Source organism: Sminthopsis crassicaudata, chromosome 2 (assembly GCF_048593235.1).
Source record: "Sminthopsis crassicaudata isolate SCR6 chromosome 2, ASM4859323v1, whole genome shotgun sequence".
NCBI classification, from domain to species: domain Eukaryota; kingdom Metazoa; phylum Chordata; class Mammalia; order Dasyuromorphia; family Dasyuridae; genus Sminthopsis; species Sminthopsis crassicaudata.
This window is the reverse complement of record NC_133618.1, coordinates 345,543,870-345,570,066: the sequence shown is the minus strand read 5'-3', so window position 1 is coordinate 345,570,066 and position 26,197 is coordinate 345,543,870. Positions and strand designations below refer to the sequence as shown.

The 26,197-nt window shown below is 33.8% G+C and overlaps 1 protein-coding gene across 7 annotated transcripts in view; it reads left to right on the top strand.

Moving 5' to 3' along the window:
- Window positions 1-26,197, top strand: part of SAV1 (salvador family WW domain containing protein 1) — a 51,538-nt gene that overhangs the window by 21,420 nt on the left and 3,921 nt on the right. The window contains exons 5-6 of one of the 7 annotated variants that reach the window (XM_074290669.1): window positions 4,093-4,143; window positions 5,547-8,196. The exons of 5 other annotated variants lie outside the window; for them this stretch is intronic. In XM_074290669.1, coding sequence (XP_074146770.1) covers window positions 4,093-4,138 — 46 coding nt within the window. In that variant the 3' untranslated portion in view covers window positions 4,139-4,143; window positions 5,547-8,196. Of the gene's footprint in view, window positions 1-4,092; window positions 4,144-5,546; window positions 8,197-26,197 lie in introns of those variants that run through there. One more of the 7 variants, XM_074290668.1, reaches the window with a different exon arrangement.

Sequence of the window (26,197 nt, the reverse complement as noted above, 5' to 3'; positions counted from 1 at the left end):
AAAGAATTTTAAAAACTGGAGGAGTTAATGTTTATTGAGCAAGTGGTCCTTAAGAGCAGGAATTTTTTTTTTTTTTTTTTTTTTTAGTCTTTTATATCCTTAGCACTTAATATAGTAACTGATACATAGTAGGCACTAATGCTAATTGAAAATTACAAAGGGTAATCACCAGAATAGTTTGGCCAAGAAATAGATAAATCAATGGAGTAGATTAGGCTCACAATACAGAATTAATGATCATAATAATTTAATGTTTGATAAAAACAAAGATATAAGATTATAGGGCAAGAACGCCCTGACAAAAATTGCTGGAAAAACTGGTAAGCAGCTTGGCAGAAACTAGAGTATCTCATACTGTATATTAAGATAAAGTCAAAATGAGTACAGGATTTAGATATATTTTATTTTATTTTTTGAGGCTGGGGTTAAGTGACTTGCCCAGGCACAGGTAGGAAGTGTTGCGTGTCTGAGACCAGCTTTGAACTCAGGTCCTCCTGAATTCAAGGCTGGTGCTCTATCCACTGCATCACCTAACTGCCCCAATGAAACCTAAATTAGAAGGAAAGCAGGAGAAAACATTTACAGTAGGTTTCTCTGACAAAGGACTTATTTCTCAGATATATGGGAAACTGAATCAAATTTATGAGTACAAGTCATTCCCCAATTAATAAATGGTCAAAGGATATAAACAGAAAGTTTTTAGAAGAAGAAATCAACACTATCTATAGTTATTGAAATGTACTTTAAAAACTATTGATTAGGGAAATACAAATTAAAACAACTTTGAAGTGCTTCCTCACACTTATCAGATTGAGTAACATGATAGAAAAGAAAAAGGACAAATACTGGAGGCAACATTGAAAAATAGGTACACTAATACTTTGTTGGTGCAGTTGTGAATTGGTCTAGTCATTTTGGAAAACAATTTGCAACTATGCCTGAGGGGCTATAAAATTGCATACCCTTTAACCTAATAACCCTTTAACCTTTAACCACTTATAGGTCTATATCTCAAAGAGGTAAAAAAATGAAAAGGAAAAGGACATATATGTATAAAATTATTTACAGAAGCTCTTTCTGTGGTGGCAAAGTATTAGAAGTTAAGGGGATACATATCAGTTGGGGAATTGCTGAACAAGTTGTGGTATATAATTGTGATGGAGTAATATTATGCTGTAAGTAATGATAAGGGATGGTTTTAGTAAAACCTGTGAAGACCTATATGAATTGATGTAAAGTAAAAGTGGAGAAAACCAGGAGAAAATTGTACATAGGGACAGCAATATTGTAAAGATGATCATCTTGAAAGACTTGGTTACTCTGACAAATACAATCATACAAGACAATTTCTAAGGTATTAGACCCATTCATAATGAAACATTTTATCTATCTCCAAAAATAAAATCAATGAACTAGGAGTGTTAATTGAAATAGAATTTTCCACTTTATTTATTTATTTATTTTATTTGCTTTTTGAGGGGAGCAACATGGGTAGTATGGATATTTGTTTTGCTTGATTGTATATATAAAATTGATATCATATTTTCCTTCTCAGTGTGGGAGTGAGTCTGGAAAAAGAATTTGTAACTCAAATATTAAAAAAATGTTTAAAAAATGAAAAATTTTTAAAAATTAGCTATTTGAATGATAATTAAAATCTAGGTTTTAAAAGTCACTGTGTAGAAGGATGAATTGCAGAGGAGCAAGACCTGAGGGCAATAAATCAGTAAAAAGACAATTGGAATATTTCAGATGAGAGGTGGATGAAGACCTAAATCTAGTTATTGATTGTGTGAGTGGAGAAATTAGGTAATCAAGTGAGGTGAGATTGAAGAGTAAAGGATGATACAAAAGTTTTGAACCTGAGAGACTAGAAGGATGAAAATACCCTCAACAGAAATTTGTTAGTACATAAGAGAGGGATGGATGACGTATCACACCAGGGTCTCCTGTTACTTTTTTGTTCATTATTAGAATGAAGAGTGCCACTTATAGATCATTTAGCAGTTTGAGAGGAATTATAGAAGTTTGCTTTAATAAGGAAAAAGGTCACATTTTATATAAGTTGGAAGGAAGAGATAGTGGAAAAACATCTGAGTTATGTGAGATGAAATAGGAGAAGAGAGAACTTGTAGAAAATTATTTCAATTCTTTCAAAATAAGATTCTTAGCTGAAAGAGTAATAGGGGGAGAAGCCATTGAGGTTTTGAGCAGGAATGAAAAGGTTGGGAAAAGCTGAAGTGATAAATGGGAGATAAATGTCAAAAGATTACCTTGCAGTGGTAAAGACTCAGTTGAGGTTATGCAACATACATTTGTAATGGACCCAATTGAGGATTTTTCTTTTTGGATTTCTCCAACTTCATTCAGTTGCATGAGAACAGAAGTGAAGGTGGTAGATGATCTAATTAAGTCTAAGACTGAAATATAATAGGTAAAAATTGGTGAAAGGCTAAGGGGAAATGGAATCAAGAGAAGAGAATGTAGAATTGAAGTGGTCCACTAGGAATTCAAGATGAGGAAGGGAGAAACATGTAGTCAGGGAAACAGGGATAACCTAGGAAAGAACTGAAGGGTAGGGATACTTGTGAAGACTAGCTTAGAAAGCAGACAGAAAAGTGGAATGACAGCAAATTATGATCAGATAAAGACATTTCAGAGTTAATGAACATGTAAGTGGTACATTTGTAGGCAATCTCAACTGTTTGATCATCTCTGTCATCCCTAAGGTGGAATAGAGGGGATGGTTATTGGGAAATTAGAAAACTGAGGAACAGAGATGAGAATATTTGAGTATCAATTTGTATATTGAAGTCTGCTAGAATGAGAGTAGGATTTGAGAAGAAGAGAAAGACTGTGAGGAAGGAACTGAACTTGATGAAGGAAGAAAAGTATCCTGGAAATAGCAGCTACAAAATCTTGATTAGGTGATAAATATGGATTGAATGAACATCAAAGAAAAAGTTATGTAGTTATGGTGGTGAAAAGAGAATCTGAAAATTGCAGTGAGGATCGTGAAGTAGTCTAACTCCCCCATTAAGATGAGTTAGTTAAGGAATATGAATGAAAGTGCAGCCAGTATCAGAAATACTAGCCAAACTTCATTGTAATCAGGAAAAGCTGGGTCTCAATGAATGTACAGACATGAAAGTAGTGAAAAAAGGAAAAATATATGGTTACATATTCATTTATTAATCATACAGCAGGAATTCCAAAGAGCACAGTTAAAGAGCTGGATAACTTTAGAGTGGGAAGTTGGGTTGAAGCAATAGAAATGAGGAAACAGTCAGTAAGGGATGTAAAACAGACTATTAGTCAGAATATTGTTAAGATGTTAACATTATTTTTATAGTCTTATATATTGAACCAACCCTGCTTTGGTGATATAAATTTAAGTTGTCATAAGGTACAAACTTTCTAATATATTGTTGTAGCCTATTTGTTAATATTTAACATTTTATATCAATGTTCACAAGAATAGAATGATTTTTCTTTCTTTGCTTCATCTTTCCCTGGTTTAGGCATCAAGCCCATCTAAGCACCATAGAATGAGAGTTGGATGGGTGCCTTCTTTTACTATTATTTCAAACAATTTATATTGTATTGGCACTAATTTCTTTGAAACATTCTTTGAATATTTGTTGGAATTCTCTTTTAAATCCATATGGCCATGGAGTTTAGGAGTTCATTTGTGAGATTGAATTTCTTTTTCTGATATTGAATTTTTAAGTAGTGCATTTCTTTTGTTAATATAGGTATTTTTAATTTTCCCAAGTATTTGTTTTTGCTTTAGTTATGTTTTGTAGCATTTATTTGGGTAAAAGCGTCTCGGGTAATTTCTATTATTTTCTCTTCAATTGCTGTGTTTAAAATTAGATTAACTATCTATTTTATTAGTTTTTTTTTTTTAACTACCTTGGAATTTTATATATTCAATACTTTTAGCTTTCAGTTTTGTTAATCTTTTAAAAAGTTATCAAATTTCCATTTTCTTTGCTTTGTTGAAGGTTTTTGATATATTGTTCAAATTAAAAAAATTTTTTTTTTTTTAGTTCATGCCCGATTAATTGATTTGTTCTTTCTTGCTTTTAGAGATATAGATTTCCCTCTCAGAACTGCTTTAGCTGCATCTCATTAAATTTGGTATGTTTCTCATTTTTCTTTTCCTTGATGAAATTTTCTATTGTTTCTACAATTTATTCTTTGATTCATGAGAATAACGTTCTAAAGAACATTATTAATATACATGTTAAAGGCTACTAGTATGAGAATAGAAATTGAGGGAAAAAGAGCCAGGCATTAAATTTATTGAGAAAATGAGAAATGCTAGAGATCTGTAGATAGTAGTTTAAGAGAATTTTGATTGAGTGATAGATATGCATTAAATGAAGTTCAAAGGAGGAAAGTTTACTTTGGTGAAGATGGAAGTGGGAGAATCTGGAGGTGGCAAAAGAGACCAAAGAATATTCTATTTCTCCCCACCTCAATCATTGAGTTGGAAGGAATGAGTGAAAATATAGTTGTTGCTGGAAATGAAAGTCAGGAAGTTTCTGACATTAAAGGAAGCCAGAAGATGGAAGGATTGAGAAAAAAAAAAAATTAATATGAAAGGAAATTTGTTGCCTGTGAAGCAGGCATTCCAAGGCAGCACAATGGAAGGTTTAAATAGCTTCAGTGTGAGACATTTGCAGAGTCAGGACAAAGGACATAAGGAGTTAGGCAGTGGTGGACAAAGGACATGATTTGAATGATAGTTTGGGGTTCAGAATCATTGAGATGGGGAAAATGGTGGGGGGAAAGGAGGAAGTTTGTTAATTATTGGATTCAGGTAGGTTTTATTATTCAAAAGAGTAAAGTTTTCTCAGGGTTTTAGGTAATTCAGGAAGAGAAGGAAAGAAGTATTATGAGTTGAAAGAATGCTGTTATTCTCCTTCCTCTCAAGGCAGGAGACTGGGCAGAAGATGTAGCATGATGGAATGGCATTCATGTTCTTCTTGATGGGGTCACTTGAAGAGGTTCGGGAGAACAAAAATGAGGCACAAAGATTGTGACTAATCACAATTAGGCATTCTCCCTGCCAAAAGTTATCTTTATTGATGAGTAAAGGTTATGGACAAAATCCAGATATGATTTTGTGCCATACTTAGGGAGGGGGTGATTTTTATAGACAGATGAAGAGGGAGAGAAACCAGGAGTGAGTTTGGGAAATAAGGTATGTTTTGAAGGAATCCACAAGGAGTTCGGGAGATACTTGAAGGATAAAAAATTAGGGAGGCATTGGGGAGAATGCTTGAAGGGTAGAGACAAAGTCAAGGGAGAGTTGGAAGAATACTTGAAGGACAAAGTCAAGGGAGAGCTGGAGAGATGGTCTTAGAGGAATTTTGGTCTTGGGGGAGGATGCCAGACCATTGATACAGGGGTACTAAGGAATTTTCAACTGTCTGATTGATCTGGAGTTCTGTAGTGAGTATTTAGCAGGTGATATTTGTCAGCAAAGTTCCCGCTGAGGCAGCCTTGATAATATATGCTTCCTTTTCTTTATCTAGGCTGTATGAAGAAGGAGGATGAGAAGGAGGTATTGAGGGTTGCCCATCTCAGTGAGACCATGACATCCCAAATATTGCCATCTCTTGAGGTGGGCAGGAAGCTAGTGTTGGAAAGTTAATAACATGGGAACATTGGGAAATACAGAGCCCATATCTGGTCTAGTCAAATTGTCTTAAAAGGTCTTTCTTTTCCTGTTTGCTAGAAGCTATCTGTGGTAAAGAACAGAGGTTTGGCAAATGGGATTATTTAAATACCAGCTGTCCTTAATTGCCATAGTATATGGGAGAACTTGAGGTTTATTTCTCCAGGGGAGAAAGACATTAGTGCTGGAAACTCTGAAGATAGAAAAGATAGTATTTCCCTAGACAAGTTAAAAAGGAGGAATTAAGGTCATAGACTTCTAAGTAGAACCAGAAACCCCAGGGCATAACCAACTGGAAGAGAGATTAAAATGTTTAATGGCAAGAAATGTAGAGTTATACCTTGGGAGGGAGATTGTGCATGTGCATAACATAATACAAAAAGACAAGGAAGAAAATAAGCACAAATGAGGCTAGAACTTAGTATCTTGTTTTCCATAGCAGCATTCAGGTGGGAGATGTCCTTTTGAATAGCAGTCTTAAGTCTTCTGATTCATAGGAGTAAGTGCTGCTTTTCTTATGTAACCCTGGCTCCTCCTTCTGTGGAATTTTCTCTGCATTGGGAATGAAAACAGGCGTTATGTGAGAGATATGACATCAGCTAAGCAAACCCTCACGTTTCTCAGGAATATTCGTAGTCAGAATGACCTTATAAGGGCCCTTTCACTTGGGCTCTAGTGGGTCAGTACTTCAAGATTTGAGATATACCTGATCCTCTGAATTCACCGTTTCAGGGACTAGAGACGTATGAATATCTGGATTCATAGATGAGTATTAGCATACTCTGGCAATCTGTCCTAGAGATAGGAATTAATGGAGTAATTAGTGCTGCTCAGTCCACTAGCATATCTGAGGTAAGGAATGGCCTACATATAGCAATCAAAAGGGCTTGGTTACATCTCTGTTCTAGGTATAATGCAGATTTTGAACAGGGAAATGGGAAGAAGTGCGACTCAATCTAGCTTAGTTTCAGTGGATAATTTGGTAAGTGTCCATTTTAGGGTGTGATTCATTTTTTCAACCTTGCCTGAATGTTAAGGATGCCATGCAGGATGAAGATTATAAGATTAGAGAGGGCAGAGACCACCTGTTGCATTTTTTGAGAAGTAAAGGCTGGCTCATTGTCACAGCAAAGGGATCTAATGGGACTGGGAGATTCTGAAAATGCACAGGAGCATGTGTGTAAAATCTAGCTGCCAGTCGCCCCCAGGATTTTTCGATGTTTGACAGGTTCTAGGACATGGGGAATGTGGACTGCTCCCTCAGGCTTGGTTTATGCACAGATGGAACATATCCTGCAGACTTGAAAAAATGGTTTCTAAAAGGCTAGGCCACTGGAAGGAGGGTTTTAAATGTGTGCCACGGGTACTTTTTCCTAGGTAGCTAAGTTGATGGAAGGCTAGCACTAATTTCTACATAATGGATTAAGGGATGAGCAGCTCTCCTATTAATAAAATGTTAAGATCCAGAAGAGGACAAAGCTTACCCCTTTGACTCATAAGAGTCTTTTTCCTTGTTTGTATAAGAGAGAGTAGATCTGGTATGAGCTGGGACATTACGGGGCACATAATTACTGACCTTTCAGCAGCCACCTTAGCTACAGCATCTGGTAATTGATTTCTTTTTGCCTCCATAGAGTTGTTTGTTTGATGCCCTCTACACAATACAACTGCAACTTCTTTGGGATCATGTAGAGCTTTGAGCATCTGTACTGTCTCAGGGCCGTGCTTGATATGGGGAGTTTTTAGATGTTAGCAATCCTCTCTTTCTATATCATAAATGTACATGGAAGGCATATTTAGAATTAGTTTTAATACTGAGACTTTTTCAAGTAGAAGGACTCTTGTGAGAGCTATTTAACAGAAGTCCCTTGGGGTAAGGCCTGTGATTCTATAGTGTGGTGAAAATTAACCACAGCTTATCCTGCCTTCCAAGCTCCTTCCTTTGTGAAAGACGAGCCATTGGTTAACCAGAGCTCATCCGGATTGTCTAGAGGGTCCTATTTTAAATCAGGTCAGCTGGATTAAACAGAGTCTATGATCTTCTCATTTGTGCTCTGTCATTGTTCTGGGTGGCAATCTTACCCTTTGGAAGTGAAATTTAATGCCTCTGAAAGCCCCCAACATTCAGAGTATCAGTAGTAGCTTTTATGGAGGATTCCCAAAAAGGACTGCAAGTAAGAATATCATTCACATATTGAATTAGCTGACTGTTAGGTTGACTTTAAGATTTTTGCTTAAGGCTTGGCCAAATAAGTAGGGGCTGTCCCTGAACATTTGGGCAGCATTGTCCAGGTAATTTGTTGGAATTGTGGGTTCCCTGGGTATGCCCATTTAAAATGATTTGGGAGTTTTGGTGAAGGAGAATACAGAAAAATGTAAGATTGAACTAGCAGGTCTTTTTAGGGACCCGGTCCAAATGGCATAGACCATGCAACACTCTCCATTTGGTTTAAGGACAGGAAGTATCAAGGTATTTCAGGATGGGCAGGGGGTGAGAAGTCCATATTCAAGGAACTTTTTTTTTTTTTTTTTTTTTTTTTGCTGAGGCAATTGGGATTAAGTGACTTGCCCAGGGTCACACAGCTAGGAAGTGTTAAGTGTGTGAGATTAGATTTGATCTCAGGTCCTCCTGACTTCAGGGTTGGTGCACTGTACCAACTAGCTGCCCCTCAAGGAATTTATTAATAAGAGATTGAAGGCCAGCAATGGCCTCTTGCTTTAAGGGATATTGGTGCTGGTGGGAGTACCCATGGGGTCTTTAGGTTTGACTTGAATTTGGACAACATGAGAAGCTTTCCTAGGGATTCCCTGATATCAGGCTTCAGGAGACACAAGAATTCCAGATAACAGTAGTGAGAGAGTAGAACCTCTGAAGTTTTGCGGCTTCAAATTGGCAAAAGCTTAGAAGATCCTGAGATAAGAGAGAATTGTGAGCCTAGGATGGAGTAGGGAGAGCTGACATCACCACGGGCCCCAGATGCCTCCGTTGGCAGCTATCCTTAAACTTGAAGGTTAGGACTGGGGGAGTAGCAAAGTAGGAATAGGTTGGGAATAGGGTGGGGATAGAAAATCTAGAGTTAGAAAGTCTGGGGAGAGAGCTGGGTTCTTGATAGGGGATGATATATGAAAATATGTGCTCTTGCCCCATTTTATCTATACCTGACAAGGGTTTAAAAAGAGGATTGGCCAGGAGAATTTTGCAGTTTTTTCTGAGGTCAGAGGTGCCTGAGATAAAGTCCTTGGGAGAAACATAAAAGAGTGTCATAAAAGCTTAGACATAAGATGTTTCAGAGTATTTCCCTTCCTGACTGCAGTATAAATCCAATTGTAATATAGTACTATTGGCCATCTTTATCTACTAGAGAATATGGTAGCCATGCATCATTACGTAGAGACATAAGGTATTGCCTCTTTAATTGCTTTTTCCAAACTTTTTTACAGTTTTTGAGACAGCACCAACCCTGAAGTCAGGACCTGAGTTCAAATCTGTTCTCAAACACTTAACACTTCTTAGCTGTGTGACCCTGGGCAAGTCACTCCAGTTGCCTCAGCAAAAACCAAATAAATAAATAAATAAAATTTGGGAGACCTCCTTACCTTTTGGGTTTTGAAGCACCAGACGATGGGGTCATGTGACAAGGTTTTAGAGAACAAAGATGAGGTGCAAAGATTGTGACTGATCACACAATGAGGCATTCTTCTTGCTTTTATTGATGCCTTTATTGATGAACAAAGGTCATGGACAAAATCCACATATAATTTTTGTGCCATACTTTGGGAAGGGGAGATTTTTATAGACAGAAAGTGGGGAGAAACCAGGAGAGAGTTGGGGAAATAAGGGATATTTTGAAGGAATCTGGAGGAGTTGAGGAATTGCTTGAAGAATAAAATTGGGGAGGACTTAGATTCTTGAAGGATAAAATCAGGGAGGAGTTGGATAAAATGCTTGAAGGATAAGGGCAAAGTTACTTAATGGGCAAAGTCAGGGGATAACTGGAGAGACAAAAATCAGGGGACAGTTGGGGATGTGATTTTACAATGGATTAAAAAATTTTTGTCTTGGGGCAGCTAGGTGGCACCAGCCCCAAAGTTAGGAGGACCTGAATTCAAATCTGGCCTCAGACACTTAACATTTCCTAGTTATGTGACCTTGGGCAAGTTACTTAATCCCATTTGCCTCAGGCACCCCCACCCCTGCCAAAAAAAAAAAATAAAATAAAAAAATAAAAATTTTGGTCTTAGAGGTAGGACAAACTGGCTTGAGTTCATCAGCCCATTACCTGAAACACTATGTGTTTCTTTAAAACCATGAACTTTTCCATCTTACTTCTTTATCATGTCTACATTTATAGTTGTTTAAACACAAACCCTTTATTTTTGAAGAGTACCAATGACACCACAAGGGTGATTTCTTGATTTGCTTATGAATTGGATTTAAGTAATGCAAAGTCATCAGCCTCATTTTCTTCTCTAGAGTCTTTGGAATCCAGTGGCAGGATAAAAATAAAAACAAGACAAAACAAAACATGATATTGACCTTCTGAGAGAAACACTAGGAAGTCTATGATTCAAAGTCTCACTTCTTTGTTCTGACCACAACAAAGGTCACCTGAAGCCATGGACTAGTTTCAGAATTGAAGGAAGACTAGGTCTATGAACAGTCTCAGCTCCAGGGACTTGAATGTTCTGGATCTCAGACAAAGATTACAGAAGGAAATAAGACCTGGCTCTATACCAGGAGCTAAAGGTGAACAAATGAGAAGGGCTAAAACAGAACTACTAATCCAGAACAGTGTCAGGATAGCAAGTTTCAGATTGTAAAATAGGAAAAGGTTTAATTTAGATTTTGCCAATTCTTACTCAGGCATAATAGCAGACAACATAAAGTAGATTTAAACAATGGATCTAAACTAATGGATTGTGGTGAATCAAAGGTCCTGGACTTGATGCAAAGCTCTAATCTAGAAACTGAAGATGAAGATTCATGAAACAAAATCAAGAGAATATTGTACACAGCAACAAGAAGATTATATGATGATCACAGCTATGATGAACTTGGCTTTTTTCAACAATGAGGTAAATCAGACCAATTCCAATAGACTTGTGATGGAGAGAGCCATCTGCATCCAAAAAGAGGACTATGGGGACTGAATGTGGATCACAACATAGTATTTTCACCTTTTTGATGTTATTGCTTGCTTTTTTTGGGGGGAAATAGGTTTAGAAGAATTGCACATATTTAGTTACATTGAATTACCTGCCATATAGGGAGTACATGGGGAGGAAGGAAAAAAATTTGGAAGACAAAGTTTTGCAAGGGTGAATGTTGTAACAGTTGTGACAGTTGTCTTTGTATGCATTTTGAAAAATAAAAATTTATTATTAAAATAATTTTTTAAAAAAAAGTTGATGTCAAGAAATAGGAAAAAAGTTTCAGTTCAATAAAGAAATACAATTAGTTAGAGTTCTAAGGGAAAAGAAAACCTAGGAGAAAAAAAATAATTACAGTAATTTAAAGTAGATCCCAAGGGAAAACCCAGTCTGTTTCCAAGGACTCCAAGTGTGATTAGAAGAGATAAGGACAAACTGACATAGGAACTTGAGAATGAAATTTGTACACTTGGGAAGAAAATAAACAGTTTAGAAAAGAATGTAGGAAACCTTATCCAAATAGTGAATGCTTGAAAAAGAATGCAGAAGTCAGTGATTTAATTGGGTAGCAAAATATATTAAAACAATTCAAAAGATGGGGAAAAAAATAGTAAACTTGAAATATCTACTAACAATAACTGACCTGGAAGTGAAAATGAGGAAAGATGATTTAGTTTCAGTGGACTTCCTAAAATCTAATCAAAGACCCTGGATTGTTTATGTTGAAAACTAATAAAAGAATTATTAGAACTTGAGGAAAAGATTGAAGGAATCCCAAATTGAGTACAACCCAAGAATGTTGAACTTGATTCAGGCTGCACATTAGATGTGGGATTGAATGAAATGAAACATTCATAGACTATCTAAACTTTTTAAAAATTGGGAAAAGATAGGATAAGGACAAAGATCTAGCATTGGTTAAGGGAAGTATGGCCTCCTCACTTCCATTTGGAAATGTGTGGTCAGGAAGGTGTGGTATCTAATATGGATGTGGGACATACCTGCCAAGTCTAAAACATCAGACTCCGTGTTCCAATTTTGTTTCAGGGATAGATAGCTGCTTCTTCTTCTTCTTTTTTTTTTTTTTTTTTGCTGAGGCAATTGGGGTTAAGTGGCTTGCCCAGGATCACACAGCTAGGAAGTGTTAAGTGTCAGAGATCAGCTTTGAACTCAGGTCCTCCTGACTTCAGGGCTAGTGTACTATACTGTACCACCTAGCTTCCCCTTTGTCTTTTAAGAAAATATTTAAACTAAACTAACCTATATGGCAGATACTGTTCCTACCACACTGTTCCTAGATCCCTAAAGAAGCAATTTGTAGCCTTAGTCTCAGGACTGCTTTTCATTCTTAAAAATTAAGAATTCCAAGTAACTGTGGATTATAGCTACCAATATTTGCTATATTAGTACTTAAATCTAATTTTTTAAAAATTCAATTTTATTTTCATTTCTAAAATATCTCAACCTATTAAAGAAGCTAGAAAATGCCCATTAAAAATGTGTATAGTTGGGAAAGGGAGAAGTATTTATTATAATTTTCATACTATAATTCACCAACTTTTAGTTTCTTAAAGTTAGCTGTAATGTAAAATTAATAAACTTTTTTTACTTTTTTTTTTTTTAACTTTTTTTTTTAAGATCCACTGGTCTGTCTTGCATTATAAATTGGCTCATTGGGTTCATAAGGACTCAAGGAAGAGATGATTGAATATTCTGCTTTACATCTTCCAGGACTGTAGCCTATTTTGGGTCTCATTTGAAAGAAATTTGAAAGAAGACTTTTGGGTGATTTGGTAAATGAGACCCATTGGGATATCCAAATGAAGAATGTATTAAAAAACTCAAGGGCAGCTACATGGCGCAGTGGATAGAGCACCAGGCTGAAATCAGGACGACCTGAGTTCAAATCTGGTCTCAGATATTTAATACTTCCTAGCTGTGTGACTCTGGGCAAGTCACTTAACTCCAAATGCCTCAGCAAAAACAAACAAACCCCCAAAAAAACAAACCTCAAGAGTCCAGTAAACCACTGGATTTTCTTTTTAGACTGTAAAAGTTAATCTATTTGATCTGATCTCAACCAAGGAAATAGAGAAAATAAACATTAATGAGGTCATCAATTGTATTATTTACTGGGGGCCTGGCCTACTAGGTACATAATGTTTATGTTTACAAAGTCAGTGATTGCTTTAGTATAACAATGTGTTCAATTCCTTATAATTGACTATATAGCTGATGTATATCATCTATCTTTCTAACAAGCTATATGTTGTGAAAAGTGCTTTTATTGCATTATACTTTGTCCTCTACCTCTTCTCACTCTGAGAACTTGATATTGAAATTTTTATGAGGAACCCCATAAGCAACCATTAAAAGTACTAATTGAAATTCCTTACTCTTTCCCTAGTAATTAGTAAACTTATGGTATATCTTTCCTTCCAAATCCTTCCACAGAAACTGAGATGCCACAATGGACCTATGAGAATGCTGTGATATAATAGTAACTGGGCTTTTGATGTCAAGTCACTCCTTATATCCAAGTGGCTTTAGGCTTGGAGGAGGCTGGAGGACTCTAATTATCTTAATGCTAAATATACTGCCAGCTCTATAGTCTGTAGGTATAAAAAAAAAAAGGTTATTTATTTATTTGCAGTTATTTAATGAACGTTAAATAGCTATTATATGTACTGCATTAAGCCCCAGAGGTGCCTTTCTTCTCAAGGACCTCACAGTTTAATGGTAGAAACTACATGCAAACTATTATGTATGGACAGTGTATTTACAAAATAAAATGGAAGTGTGATCAACAGAGTGAAGAGACTAGAATTAAGGGGATCAGAAAAGGCTTGTTGGAGCAGGTGGTATTTTAGCTATGAGCCAGAAAAGATAAGGAAGGAGAGCATCTTAGGCATTTGAAATTGCCAGTGAAAAGGTTAGAAGATAGAATGTTTTTTTTGAGCAATACCTAGGAAGCCAAATGGCACTGCATCAAAGAGTAAGGGATGATGAGTATGCTTTTTGTTGTGGTTGCATAGTTTCAAACTATTCTTTTTTGTTTGAATTTAATAATTCAATTAGCCTTAGCCTATTTTCTATATAAAGTACAATTTTATTTTCAGTTCCAAATTCTTTTCTTGCCATTTCCTCTCCCACCCTGTTAAAAGGTAAGAAAAAGCTCACAAATGTTTTGTTATGTAAAACATTCCCCATTTGCCATATCCAAAAACACACCAAAAAAAGGGAGGAAGGAAAGAGAAAAGAAAATATGCTTCAGTCATTCATCTGAGAATACCAGCTCTCTACCTGGAAATGATACAATGTGTTTATCATTAATCCTTTGGAATTATGTTGGTTATTTTATTAGATTTTCTAAGTCTTTCAGATTTTATTGTCACGGCAATATTGTTTTGTAAACTATTTTGCTTGTTCTTCATGTTTTATTTTGTATCAGTTCAATACAGGTTTTCTTACTTTTTTGAAACCTTCTTCATCATTTCTTATAATATGCTACTGAAGGTTTACAGAATCATTGTACAAATTCATTGTTATATGTCTGTGAAACCTGGATAGTTTACCAGTGCCATGCCAGAAACTGAACTACTTCCACTTGAATTATCTAAGCAAGATTCTGAAAATCATCTGGCATGATAAGATACCAAATACTTGAGATTATTTCTCAAACTGAACTGCCAAGTATTCAAACTGTTAATCAGAGAGCACAATTACAATAGGTGACTATGTTGTTCAGTTGCTAAATGTATGCTTGCCTAAAAGACTATTTTACAGAGAAATAGTCTTTATTCAAAGCAGACACTCACTTGGTCATCAGAAATGATACAAAGACACTCTCAAGAACGTTAGTATTGATTAGGAGATATGAGAGACTGCTACAGGATCATTCAGTCTGGGCATGTCTGCAGTGAAGAAAGTGCTGTTGTTCTATGAGCAAAGCAGAATTGCAGAAGTTCAAAAATAATGTGAGATGCGTAAATTTGAAGACATCTCTCTATGTAGATTATTTGTACCTGACTTGTATGTGGTGGAGCCTTCTAAGCTCATATTGGTATGATTAGCCATCTGTACATTGATTCTGATATTGTAATGCCATTTTGGTCCTTTTTGAGCACGAAGGACAAACAATAAAATTTCATCACATTCATATGCCATAATTTGGTTAGTTATTCTCCACTTGATGGGCAACCCCTTAGTTTCTAATTCTTTGGTAATTAAAAAAAAACTGCTATAAGTACTTTAAAAATTTTTTACAGGTAAGTCTTTTTCCTTTCTTCGCTCTTTTTAGGAGTTTAAATCTAGTAGTGGTGCCACAGGGGTAGTAAAGTATATGCATAGTTTAAGAATGTTTGGGAAATACTTCTAAGTAGCTTTCAAAATGTCTGAACTAATTCACAGTAGAATTAGAGTGTCTATTTTCTCCTACCCCTTACAGGGTTTTCTTATTTTGTGGTTTTGTCATCTTAGCCAATCTGATGGCTATGAGGTATTACCTTAGAGTTGTTTTAATTAGTTTCTCTTAATTATTAATGATTTTAGAGTTTTTAAAATCTTAAATTTCTTCCTCTAATACTTAATGTAATTTTTGGTTATTTATCATTTTGAAATGACTTTTATTCTTTTAAATTGACTTGGTTCCACAATTAACTTAGAAATGAGACTTTTATCAGAAAATTATTACAAAGAATTTCTCCTGGATTCCTACATTTCTTCTTCTTTCTTTCTTTCTTTCTTTCTTTCTTTCTTTCTTTCTTTCTTTCTTTCTTTCTTTCTTTCTTTCTTTCTTTCTTTCTTTCTTTCTTTCTTTCTTTCTTTCTTTCTTTCTTTCTTTCTTTCTTTCTTTCTTTCTTTCTTTCTTTCTTTCTTTCTTTCTTTCTTTCTTTCTTTTTTATTATATATATTTTTTATAATATTATCCCTTGTATTCATTTTTCCAAATTATCCCCCCCTCCCTCTACTCCTTCCCCCCCGATGACAGGCAATCCCATACATTTTACATGTGTTACAATATAACCTAGATACAATACATGTGTGTAAATACCATTTTCTTGTTGCACAATAAGCATTAGATTCCGAAGGTACATGTAATCTGGGCAGGCAGATATTAGTGCTAACAATTTACATTCACTTCCCAGTGTTCCTTCTCTGGGTGTAGCTACCTCTGTCCATCATTGATGAACTGGAAGTGAGTTGGATCTTCTTTATGTTGAAGATTTCCACTTCCATCAGAATATATCCTCATACAGTATTGTTGTTGAAGTGTATAGTGATCTTCTGGTTCTGCTCATTTCACTCAGCATCAGTTGATGTAAGTCTCTCCAAGCCTCTCTGTATTCCTCCTGCTGGTCATTTCTTACCGAGCAATAATATTCCATAACCTTCATATACCATAATTTACCCAACCATTCTCCAACTGATGGGCATCCATTCATCTTCCAGTTTCTAGCTACAACAAATAGAGCTGCCACAAACATTTTGGCACATACAGGTCTCTTTCCGCTCTTTAGTTATTCTTTGGGATATAAGCTCAATAGCAGCACTGCTGGATCAAAGGGTATGCACAGCCTGATAACTTTTTGGGCATAGTTCCAAATTGCTCCCCAGAATGGCTGGATTCCTTCACAACTCCACCAGCAATGCACTAGTGTCCCAGTTTTCCCACATCCCCTCCAACATTCATCATTATTTGTTCCTGTCGTCTTAGCCAATCTGACAGGTGTGTAGCGGTATCTCAGAGTTGTCTTAATTTGCATTTCTCTGATCAGTAGTGATTTGGAACACTTTCATATGAGTGGATATAGTTTCAATTTCATCATCTGAGAATTGTCTGTTCATATCCTTTGACCATTTATCAGTTGGAGAATGGTTTGACTTCTTATAAATTAGGGTCAGTTCTCTATATATTTTGGAAATGAGACCTTTGTCAGAATCTTTACTTTTAAAAATATTTTCCCACTTTGTTACTTCCCTTCTAATCTTGTTTGCATTAATACTGTTTGTACAGAAACTTTTTAGTTTGATGTAATCAAAATCTTCTATTTTGTGATCAATAATGATCTCTAATTCTCCTCTGGTCATAAATTCCTTCCTCCTCCACAGGTCTGAGAGGTAGACTATCCTCTGTTCCTCTAATCTATTTATTATCTCATTCTTTATGCCTAAATCATGGACCCATTTTGATCTTATCTTGGTATATGGTGTTAAGTGTGGATCCATATCTAATTTCTGCCATATTAATTTCCAGTTTTCCCAACAGTTTTTTCCAAATAATGAATTTTTATCCCTTGTGTTGGTATCTTTGGGTTTGTCAAAGATTAGATTGTTATAGATATACCCTTTTTTGTCCTTTGTATCTAATCTGTTCCACTGATCGACTGGTCTATTTCTTAGCCAATACCAAATGGTTTTGGTGACTGCTGCTATATAATATAGCTTTAGATCAGGTATACTTAGACCACCTTCCTCTGAGTTTTTTTTCATTAGTTCCCTTGCATTTCTCGACCTTTTATTCTTCCATATGAATTTTGTTGTTATTTTTTCTAGGTCATTAAAATAGTTTCTTGGGAGTCTGATTGGTATAGCACTAAATAAATAGATTAGTTTGGGGAGTATTGTCATCTTTATTATATTCGCTCGGCCTATCCAAGAGCACTGAATGTCTTTCCAATTATTTAAATCTGACTTTATTTTTGTGGCAAGTGTTTTGTAATTTTTCTCATATAATTCCTGACTTTTCTTTGGTAGATGGATTCCCAAATACTTTATACTCTCAACATTTTTTTGGAATGGAATTTCTCTTTGTATCTCTTGCTGTTGGATTTTGTTGGTGATATATAAAAATGCTGAGGATTTATGTCGATTTATTTTGTATCCTGCCACTTTGCTAAAATTTTGAATTATTTCTAATAGCTTTTTAGCAGAGTCTTTGGGGTTCTCTAAGTATACCATCATGTCATCTGCAGAGAGTGATAGTTTGATTTCCTCATTTCCTACTCTAATTCCTTGAATCTCTTTCTCGGCTCTTATTGCCAAGGCTAGCGTTTCTAGTACTATATTGAATAGTAATGGTGATAGTGGGCAACCTTGTTTCACTCCTGATCTTACTGGGAAAGGTTGCAGTTTATTTCTATTGCATATTATGCTTACTGAAGGTCTGAAATATATGCTCCTGATTATTCTAAGGAATAGTCCATTTATTCCTATACTCTCAAGAGTTTTTAGTAGGAATGGATGTTGGATTTTGTCAAATGCTTTTTCTGCATCTATTGAGATGATCATATGGTTTTTATTAATTTGATTATTAATATGGTCAATTATATTAATAGTTTTCCTAATATTAAATCAGCCCTGCATTCCTGGAATAAATCCTACTTGATCATAGTGTATCATCCTGGAGATGATTTTCTGAAGTCTTTTTGCTAATATCTTATTTAAGATTTTAGCATCAATATTCATTAAGGAAATTGGTCTATAATTTTCTTTCTCAGTTTTCAATCGACCTGGTTTAGGTATCAGGTGTCATAAAAGGAGTTTGGTAGGACTCCTTCATCCCCTATTTTTTCAAATAATTTATATAACATTGGGCCTAATAGTTCTTTAAATGTTTGGTAAAATTCACATGTGAATCCATCTGGTCCTGGGGATTTTTTCCTGGGGAGTTGATTAATAGCTTGTTCTATTTCTTTTTCTGAAATGGGACTATTTAAGCAATTTATCTCCTCTGTTAATCTAGGGAGCCTATATTTTTGGAGGAAGTCATCCATTTCACTTAAGTTATCAAATTTATTGGCATAAAGTTGGGCAAAATAACTCCTTATTATTTCTCTAATTTCCTCTTCATTGGTGGAAAGATCCCCCTTTTCATTTGTAAGACTAACAATTTGATTTTCCTCTTTCTTTTTTCTGATCAAATTTACCAAAGGTTTATCTATTTTATTGGCTTTTTCATAAAACCAACTCTTGGTTTTATTTATTAATTCAAATTTTTTTTACTTTCAATATTATTGATTTCTCCTTTTAATTTTTGTATTTCAAGTTTAATTTTTGTTTGGGGGCCTACATTTCTTCTAATTTTTACTGCATTGGTTTTGTTCATGCAAAAACATCTTAATTTTATTATTTAATATTCCATTTTGCCTCTTGTATAAAAATTTACCATTTCACCCCTCTATCTCTTGTTTTGGCATATGTTCTTCCTAGAATTTATACAACACCCACATCTCCCATACTCCACTAGTTTGGTTATGTCATCTTTTATGCCTAAACCATGTGCCCACTTTAAGCTTATCTAGTAATATGATATATGATGATGTTGGTCTGTAACTAGTTTTTGACAGACTTTTTTTTCCTGCCAGTTTTCTTACAGTTTTGTTGAATAGTGGCTAGGTTGCTATGTGAATCTGCTATTATATATTTAATCAGTTCTCATCAAAATCCCACTCTTATCTGGTATAAATTTTTTTTTAAAATAGTTATGTTTTATATTCTCTCCATTAAAAAAAAAAACAAAAAAAACTCGATATTCTTTATCTTTTATTCTTATAAATTGTATTTTTTTCTTTCTAGAAAGTAATTTTTTAGCAGTTGATTAACATGTAACTGAATGAGTAAATTAATTTAGGGAATATTATTCTTTTTATCATTTTGGTTCAGCCTATATAGTTTTCAGTCATGTCTTATCCTTAATGACTCCAATTGGGATTTTCTTAGTAAAGATACTGGAGTGGTTTGTCATTTCTTTTTCTGGTAGATCTATTTTGTCAGACAATCTGAAGTTAAGTGACTTGTCCAGGGTCACAGATTTAGAAAGTGTCTGAGTTTGGATTTAAACTCATGTTGTCCTATTCACTAAGCCAGCAGCTCACACATGGATTATTGCAATAGTTTTATGATCATCTTCTATCAAAGCAGAATTCAGACTCGATCAACATGTTACATTATTTCAAAATACATTCTAGATATATACATAAGCTTAAGTTCTACTATTTAAAAAAATATAAGAGAAATAGATGGTAGTTATATATAGATATATTCTTAACCAAAGAGGATATAGATATACTTTGATAAACTTTAATTACATGAAACTGAAAAGTTTCTGCGAATAGAAAATCGACAAATCTAGTTGATAAGAAGGGAAGCATTCAAATTGGAAAGAAATCTTTGCATTAAATTTCTCTGTTAAAATATAAGGTCTAGTATCCAAGATATGTTAGTAGTTGCTAAATATAATCATTAATAATATTGACCTATAGTTTTCCTTCTGTGTTTTTTCTTTCCCTGGTTTAAGTAACAGAATTATATTTTTCTCATAAAAGAATTCTGGTAGAATGCTGTCTCAGTTTTTGAAAATCATTAATGAAATGTGGGTATTAAATGCTCTTCAAAATTTGGTAGAATTCTCTTATGAATTCATCAGAGCAGTCTTTTTCTATGGTGGTTATTTGCAGCTGTATTTCCTTTTCTAAAAGTGAGGTATTGAACATCTTTATGTGATCTTCTGAAAATTTGGCTAGTTATTATTGAAAGGATTTTTCTTTTGGGGTCTCAGTTTTGTTAGCATGTAACTGGATACAGTCAGTAAACATTTATTAAGTACCTATTGGTGCCAGGTTAGAAGCAGCTAGATGATTCAATGGATGGAGCTCTGGGCCTAGAGTCAGAAAGACCTGAGTTTAAATCCAGCATCAGACACAGTTGAATGACCCCAGTCAAGTCACATAAGTTCTGTTTGCTTTAATCCACTGAAGAAGAAAATCCATTCCAATATATTTGCCAAGAAAACCCCTTTGGGGTCATATACAGCTGAATGATTGAACAACAAAAACACTGTGCAAATGGGAGTAGTGTGCAAGAAGAGTGGAAAAATAGGAGGGGACTAGGCTCTGAAAGTTCATTGAAGTTTAGATTTTTCTTAGACTCTGGAAAGAAGTGGGGACAAAAAAAAGAGATCTAATATGAGAAAGAGAGAGACAGGGAGAGGAGGAGGAGAGAGAAAAGGTTGAGAGAGAAGAAAGACTGAGAGAGAATTAAGGATTAGTTTATTGGTGGGTTTTTATTTTTTTAACCTTTTTTTGACTTCCTGGTATGTAGATGATGAAAGCCGCTGAAACATCTTTGGTACATTATTTCTCTTTTGGAGAGGATCAGAAAAAAAAAATTAACTGCAATTTATTGTGCTACGTGACTGGAGTCTTCCTACTCTTAATATTTCTTATTGAATTATGGGTTTCTTAATTTCTGTTTTGTCTATTCTAGTTTTCATGGAGTTCATTATTGGGGTAAAGTTTACTACTTTTTCTTCTAAGTTATTTATTCTTCTTTTCTCCAGAGTTTTAATTTTATTTTTAAATTCATATTTCATTGCTTATACTTATTCTTATAGACCCTATGGAAAATATGTTTTTAGCTCATCTCCACTTGCAGTTACTTTTTATGACTTGCTCCTTTTGTTGGAAGATCTCTAGTCTTAAAGTAAATTTTTAATATTGACTGATATTTTCTTTGATTCTCCCTAGGATTATTCATTCTTGAATTAGGCCCTCTGGAGCACTAGTTTTTTAGGGGTCCCTCTGGTATCTCAGAAGAGAATCAGTGTTGGGAAACTTAGAGCCCTTGTGTCTGGCTCTCTTGGTCTTCAGCTTCCAAAATTTTCTAAATCTGAATCCTTCAGTTTTCTGACTTCTCCCTCTTCTCAGGCTTTCTGGACTTTCTGGGATTTTCAAGAAGGAGCTCTGAGCTTTTCCTGCCTATTCATACAAGAGATCTATAGTCTCATGAGAAACATAGAAAGATAAAATATGAACGAGAAAAAGGTTTTCATTGAGGTTAGACTGTTTACATTCCTGGATGGAAAGATGATGCACATCACTTAAGGACTTTATCATTATTAGGGCAATTAGAAGAAGGGTATAGGATTGAGTTGATTATGTTGGGATGGTATTAAAAAACAAACACACCTGGTGGTTAGAAAGAAGGATGCCTGGAGAAAAGTGAGGAAAGAGAGAAGAAGAATTGGGAAATTATATATAAAAGAAGTACACAAAGGAAAAGTGAGGAAGAGTGGGGAATATTATCTCATATAAAATAAATATACAAGGGAGAGAAAACTGTTGAAGGGATGGGCAGTACTTGAACCTCACTTTCATCTAAATTGATTCAAAGAAGGAATATACAGATATGGAAATAGACATTTATACATATATACACATATAATTGAATATGTACTCAATTGGATAAAGAAATTTGTCTTACTCAACAGGGAAGTAAGAGGGAAAAGAAGTTAACAGAAGGGAAATGGTACTGACTAAAGGGAGGGTAGATAAAGGAAAGTAGTGGTCATAAGTAAAATAGACATTAGTGGAGGGACAGGATAAAAATAGGATGGAGGGAAATAGGTAGTAACTAACTGTGAATTCACACATAAAGCCTGTTCTACCAGCAGGTCTTTTATTTAAATTTTGTTATGCTTATATTTATAATTTTCTTGTGATTGTTATTTTAATCTCTAGATGTCTTAAAATTTTTTTTTCTGGGATACTTTTTTTGCCCCCATTATTCTTGCCTTCCTTAGTTCCTATACTCGGTTGCATTTTTTGTGTGTATATTATTTTGGTTGTTTGCAAAGAAAATCATAAGCTTCATGGATGTTTTTGTCCAGTTTTTTTTCTTTTTTTCTTCTTTTCTTCAGTACTGTATTTACTTTTCTTATGTTCTGTGCTTTTTTTTTTTAATTTTTGATTGTTGCTTTATTTTCTTTATTCACAAATTCTGTCCATTTTTTTTGTATTGACTTTTTTATGTTTTGAGGAAAAATTGGCAGAAAAGATTAAGAATTTGTTTAATGCCTACTGTGTGACAAGCACCATGCTGAGTACTTTATAAATATTTTTTCATTTGATCTTCATAAGAACTCCGGAAGGTAGGTGCTATTATTACTCCATTTACAATAGAGAAAACTATTAAGTGACTTGTTCAATATTACACAGCTAGGTCTGAGGCTGGATTTGAACTTGTCTTCTTGAATCTAGGTCCAGTGTTCTGTCTTTTTCTGGGAGGTCTATGATCCTTACACTTTTTCTCTATCCAGTCTTTGAGATCAGTATGCCTTATTACAGAGAGTTATGTTCTTTTAATATTTTTATTTCTCATCTTTCTGATTGTCCCTTACTTCATATTCATTTTATTTCATGTTCACATTTTAATTTTCCTTATTTTTTTTTATTCACAATGTTTTCTTTTTGATTTCTTTAGAATACCTTATTATAAGTGAATTCGTTTTTACATCCTACTAATTATTTCTTTTGCACAGTCCATAAACTCTTCTATTTGTTCCCTGCTAATGACTTTGCTCAGGAATGTCAATTTCACTCTTAATCTGCTTTGGAATGTCACACTGTGATTTCATGATCTCTTGGTGAACTTATCAGAGTATGAGTTTTATAAGTATTGGTTTAATCCTCTCCTATTTTTGGCAGTATTTACTTGAGATGTTTGCAACATTTTAGATATGTTATTACTCATCTTTTCTTCTGATTCTAGTCTTTTCCTTGTTTAATCTCTATAGAAGTTTAACATTGAGATTTTATTCTAGATTTTTAACTAAATTTTCTTTCTCCTGAAATCTTTTTTTGTTTTAGTGGTCCTTCTCCCCTTATATTTTTCTATTGCTACTTTCTAATTCCTCCGTTTTTGATATTGTGGATTTATCTCTGGGGCTGTATCTTAAAATTATGTCATTCTCTTCTCTCCTTGATGATTTTTCTTTTAATTTTCTTTGTTCCCTTTCTGAGTTAGCTTCTGGTGGGATAGAATTGGCCCTAATTAGATTCCTATCTTATTGTGTAAAACCATATATAACCCAAACTGCTTATTTAATTTTTTATAAAGATACAAAGATGGATCTTGATAATGTGTGAGATCTTAGATCCAATTTCTTCCAAACCACTTTCCAGCAGTTTTTGTTCAGTAGAGTTCTTATCTTTTTTTTTTTTTTTTTTTTTTTTTTGCTGAGGCAATTAGGGTTAAGTGACTGGTCACACAGGTAGGAAGTGTTAAGTTTCTGAGGTCAAATTTGAACTCAGGTCTTCCTTACTTCAGGGCTAGTGCTCTATCCATTTCACCACCTAGCTGCCCCTACTAGTGAGTTCTTATCTTAGTATCTGAGATCTTTCGAATGTATTAAATTTGATGTTACTCTATTCATTCACTTCTCTGTTGAATACTTAATCTATTATACTATTGGATCTCCATGTTTGTGTCTGTCTCTGTCTTCTTTGCTTTCTCCCTCAGTCCTTTTCTTTCTTTTTTTTATCTAATTTTTATTGTTTTGTTATGATTTTTAGTACAGTTAGAGATATTATAGAATAGTTAGAGGTCTGGTATTTGTAGATCACCTTTCTTTCAACTTTATTCACTTTTTACTCTTAAGATTTTTGGCTTTTTGTTCCTTTAAATGAATTTTATTATTATCAGCAATAATAATAATCCTTGATAGTATATAACTGAATATTGCTGAATATATCACTGAATAATTACTGAATAATTTATATTATATTAATTTATATTGCATTGCCATTTTTATTATAATTTTAATTTTACTATAATTTTATTATAATGGCTCATTCTGCCTTTTTCTCATTTAGATCCTTCTATATTTGTGTACAGAATATTTTATAATTGTATAGTTCCTAAATATCTTGGTAGCTAAACTCCCCAATATATTGTACCTTTTATAGTTGTTTTCACTGTAGTTTCATGTTCTTTCTTTTCTTTTGGTTTTATTAATAATATATAAGAATGATTATTTTAAGGATTCATATTAAGTCCTTCAGTTTTACCAAACTTATTGTTTAAACTAATGCTTAGTTAACTCTTTAAGGTTTTCTATCTAACTCATCATAATGACTTTAAAAAAGAATAATTTTATTTAATCCTCCCTAATGCTTTCCTCCCTATAGTTCAAGAAAACTTATTGCTTTAGTTAGACTTTCTAATATTGTGTTAAATTGAAGTGGCAGTAATGGCTATCTTTCCTTTATCCTTTATTTTGTTGGAAACATCTTTACCTTATCTCCATCACATATAATGTTCATTCTTAGTTTTAGTAAGATATTGAGGAAAAGTCTATTTCTTAAACTTCTTTTTTTTTTTTTAATTGTAGTGGATGTTGGACTTTTTCAAAAGCCTTTTTAGTATTCATTTATATAATGATATTTTTATTATTGATATACTTAATATACTTTATTATATTTATAGTCATAGATTGAATTAGTCCAATATTTCTGGCATAAATTCAACTTCAGTTTGGTTAGATAGTCCAATATATTGTTTAGTCACTTTACTAATATTTTGTTTAATTTTTTTTGTATCTGTGTCCAGTATCAAGACTGTATTTTTACCATTGACTTATTATTGCAGACAGTTCCAATAATATTGGAATTAATTGTTCTTTGAATTTGTTATAGAATTCACATTTAAGTTCATATGGTTCTGAAGTGTTTTCATCCCTTGAGGGTTCAATTTATTTTTAAAAATATTATAATGTTTCAATAGTGTATTTCTTTTATATATATATACATATTATATATTATATTTTAAAGTATTTATCCACAAACTCTTGTTTTCAATTTTATTAACATAATTGGGCAAAAGAATTTCTGATAATTTCCTTTATTTCCTTTTTAATTTTTATAAAATCTCCTTTCCCTCTCATTTTTTTTGTATTAAATGTTTTCCTTTCTTCTAAAATCATGTGACTATTAGTTTTTTTTTTTTTCAGATTGATGCTGGTTTATTAATCCATTAAAATTTATTAATGTCCCCTATAAATTTTAGAATTTCTACTTTATTGTTTACTTTGGATTCTTTATTTGTATAAATTTTTAAAAATTGCCTAGTTTATTGATTTGTTCTTTGTTTTGTTGATAAAAGCATTACATGTTATTAATTTTTTCCTAAGAACTGATTTACTCATAGGCTTTGGTATATTTTCTCATTATTGTCATTTTCTTTGATGACATCTATTGTTTCTTTGATATATTTCTTGACTTACCAGTTTTTTTAGAATTATGTTGTTATATGTTTAACATATATTGGATTATATTGGAGTATATATATATTGTTCAGGGGAGAGGTGGGGGGAAGGGAGAGAGAAAAATTTGAAACAAAAAGTTTTATAAGGGTGAGTGTTAAACTCTTTGCATATATTTTGAAAATCAAAAGTTATTACTTGTTTACTCCTTGGTTACTTTTGAACTTTTTCTTCAAAGGCCTTTTATTAAATGTAATTTGATTGGTGTTTGTTAAATTCATTTAGTATTTTTATTTTTCTGAATTTTTGATGAATTC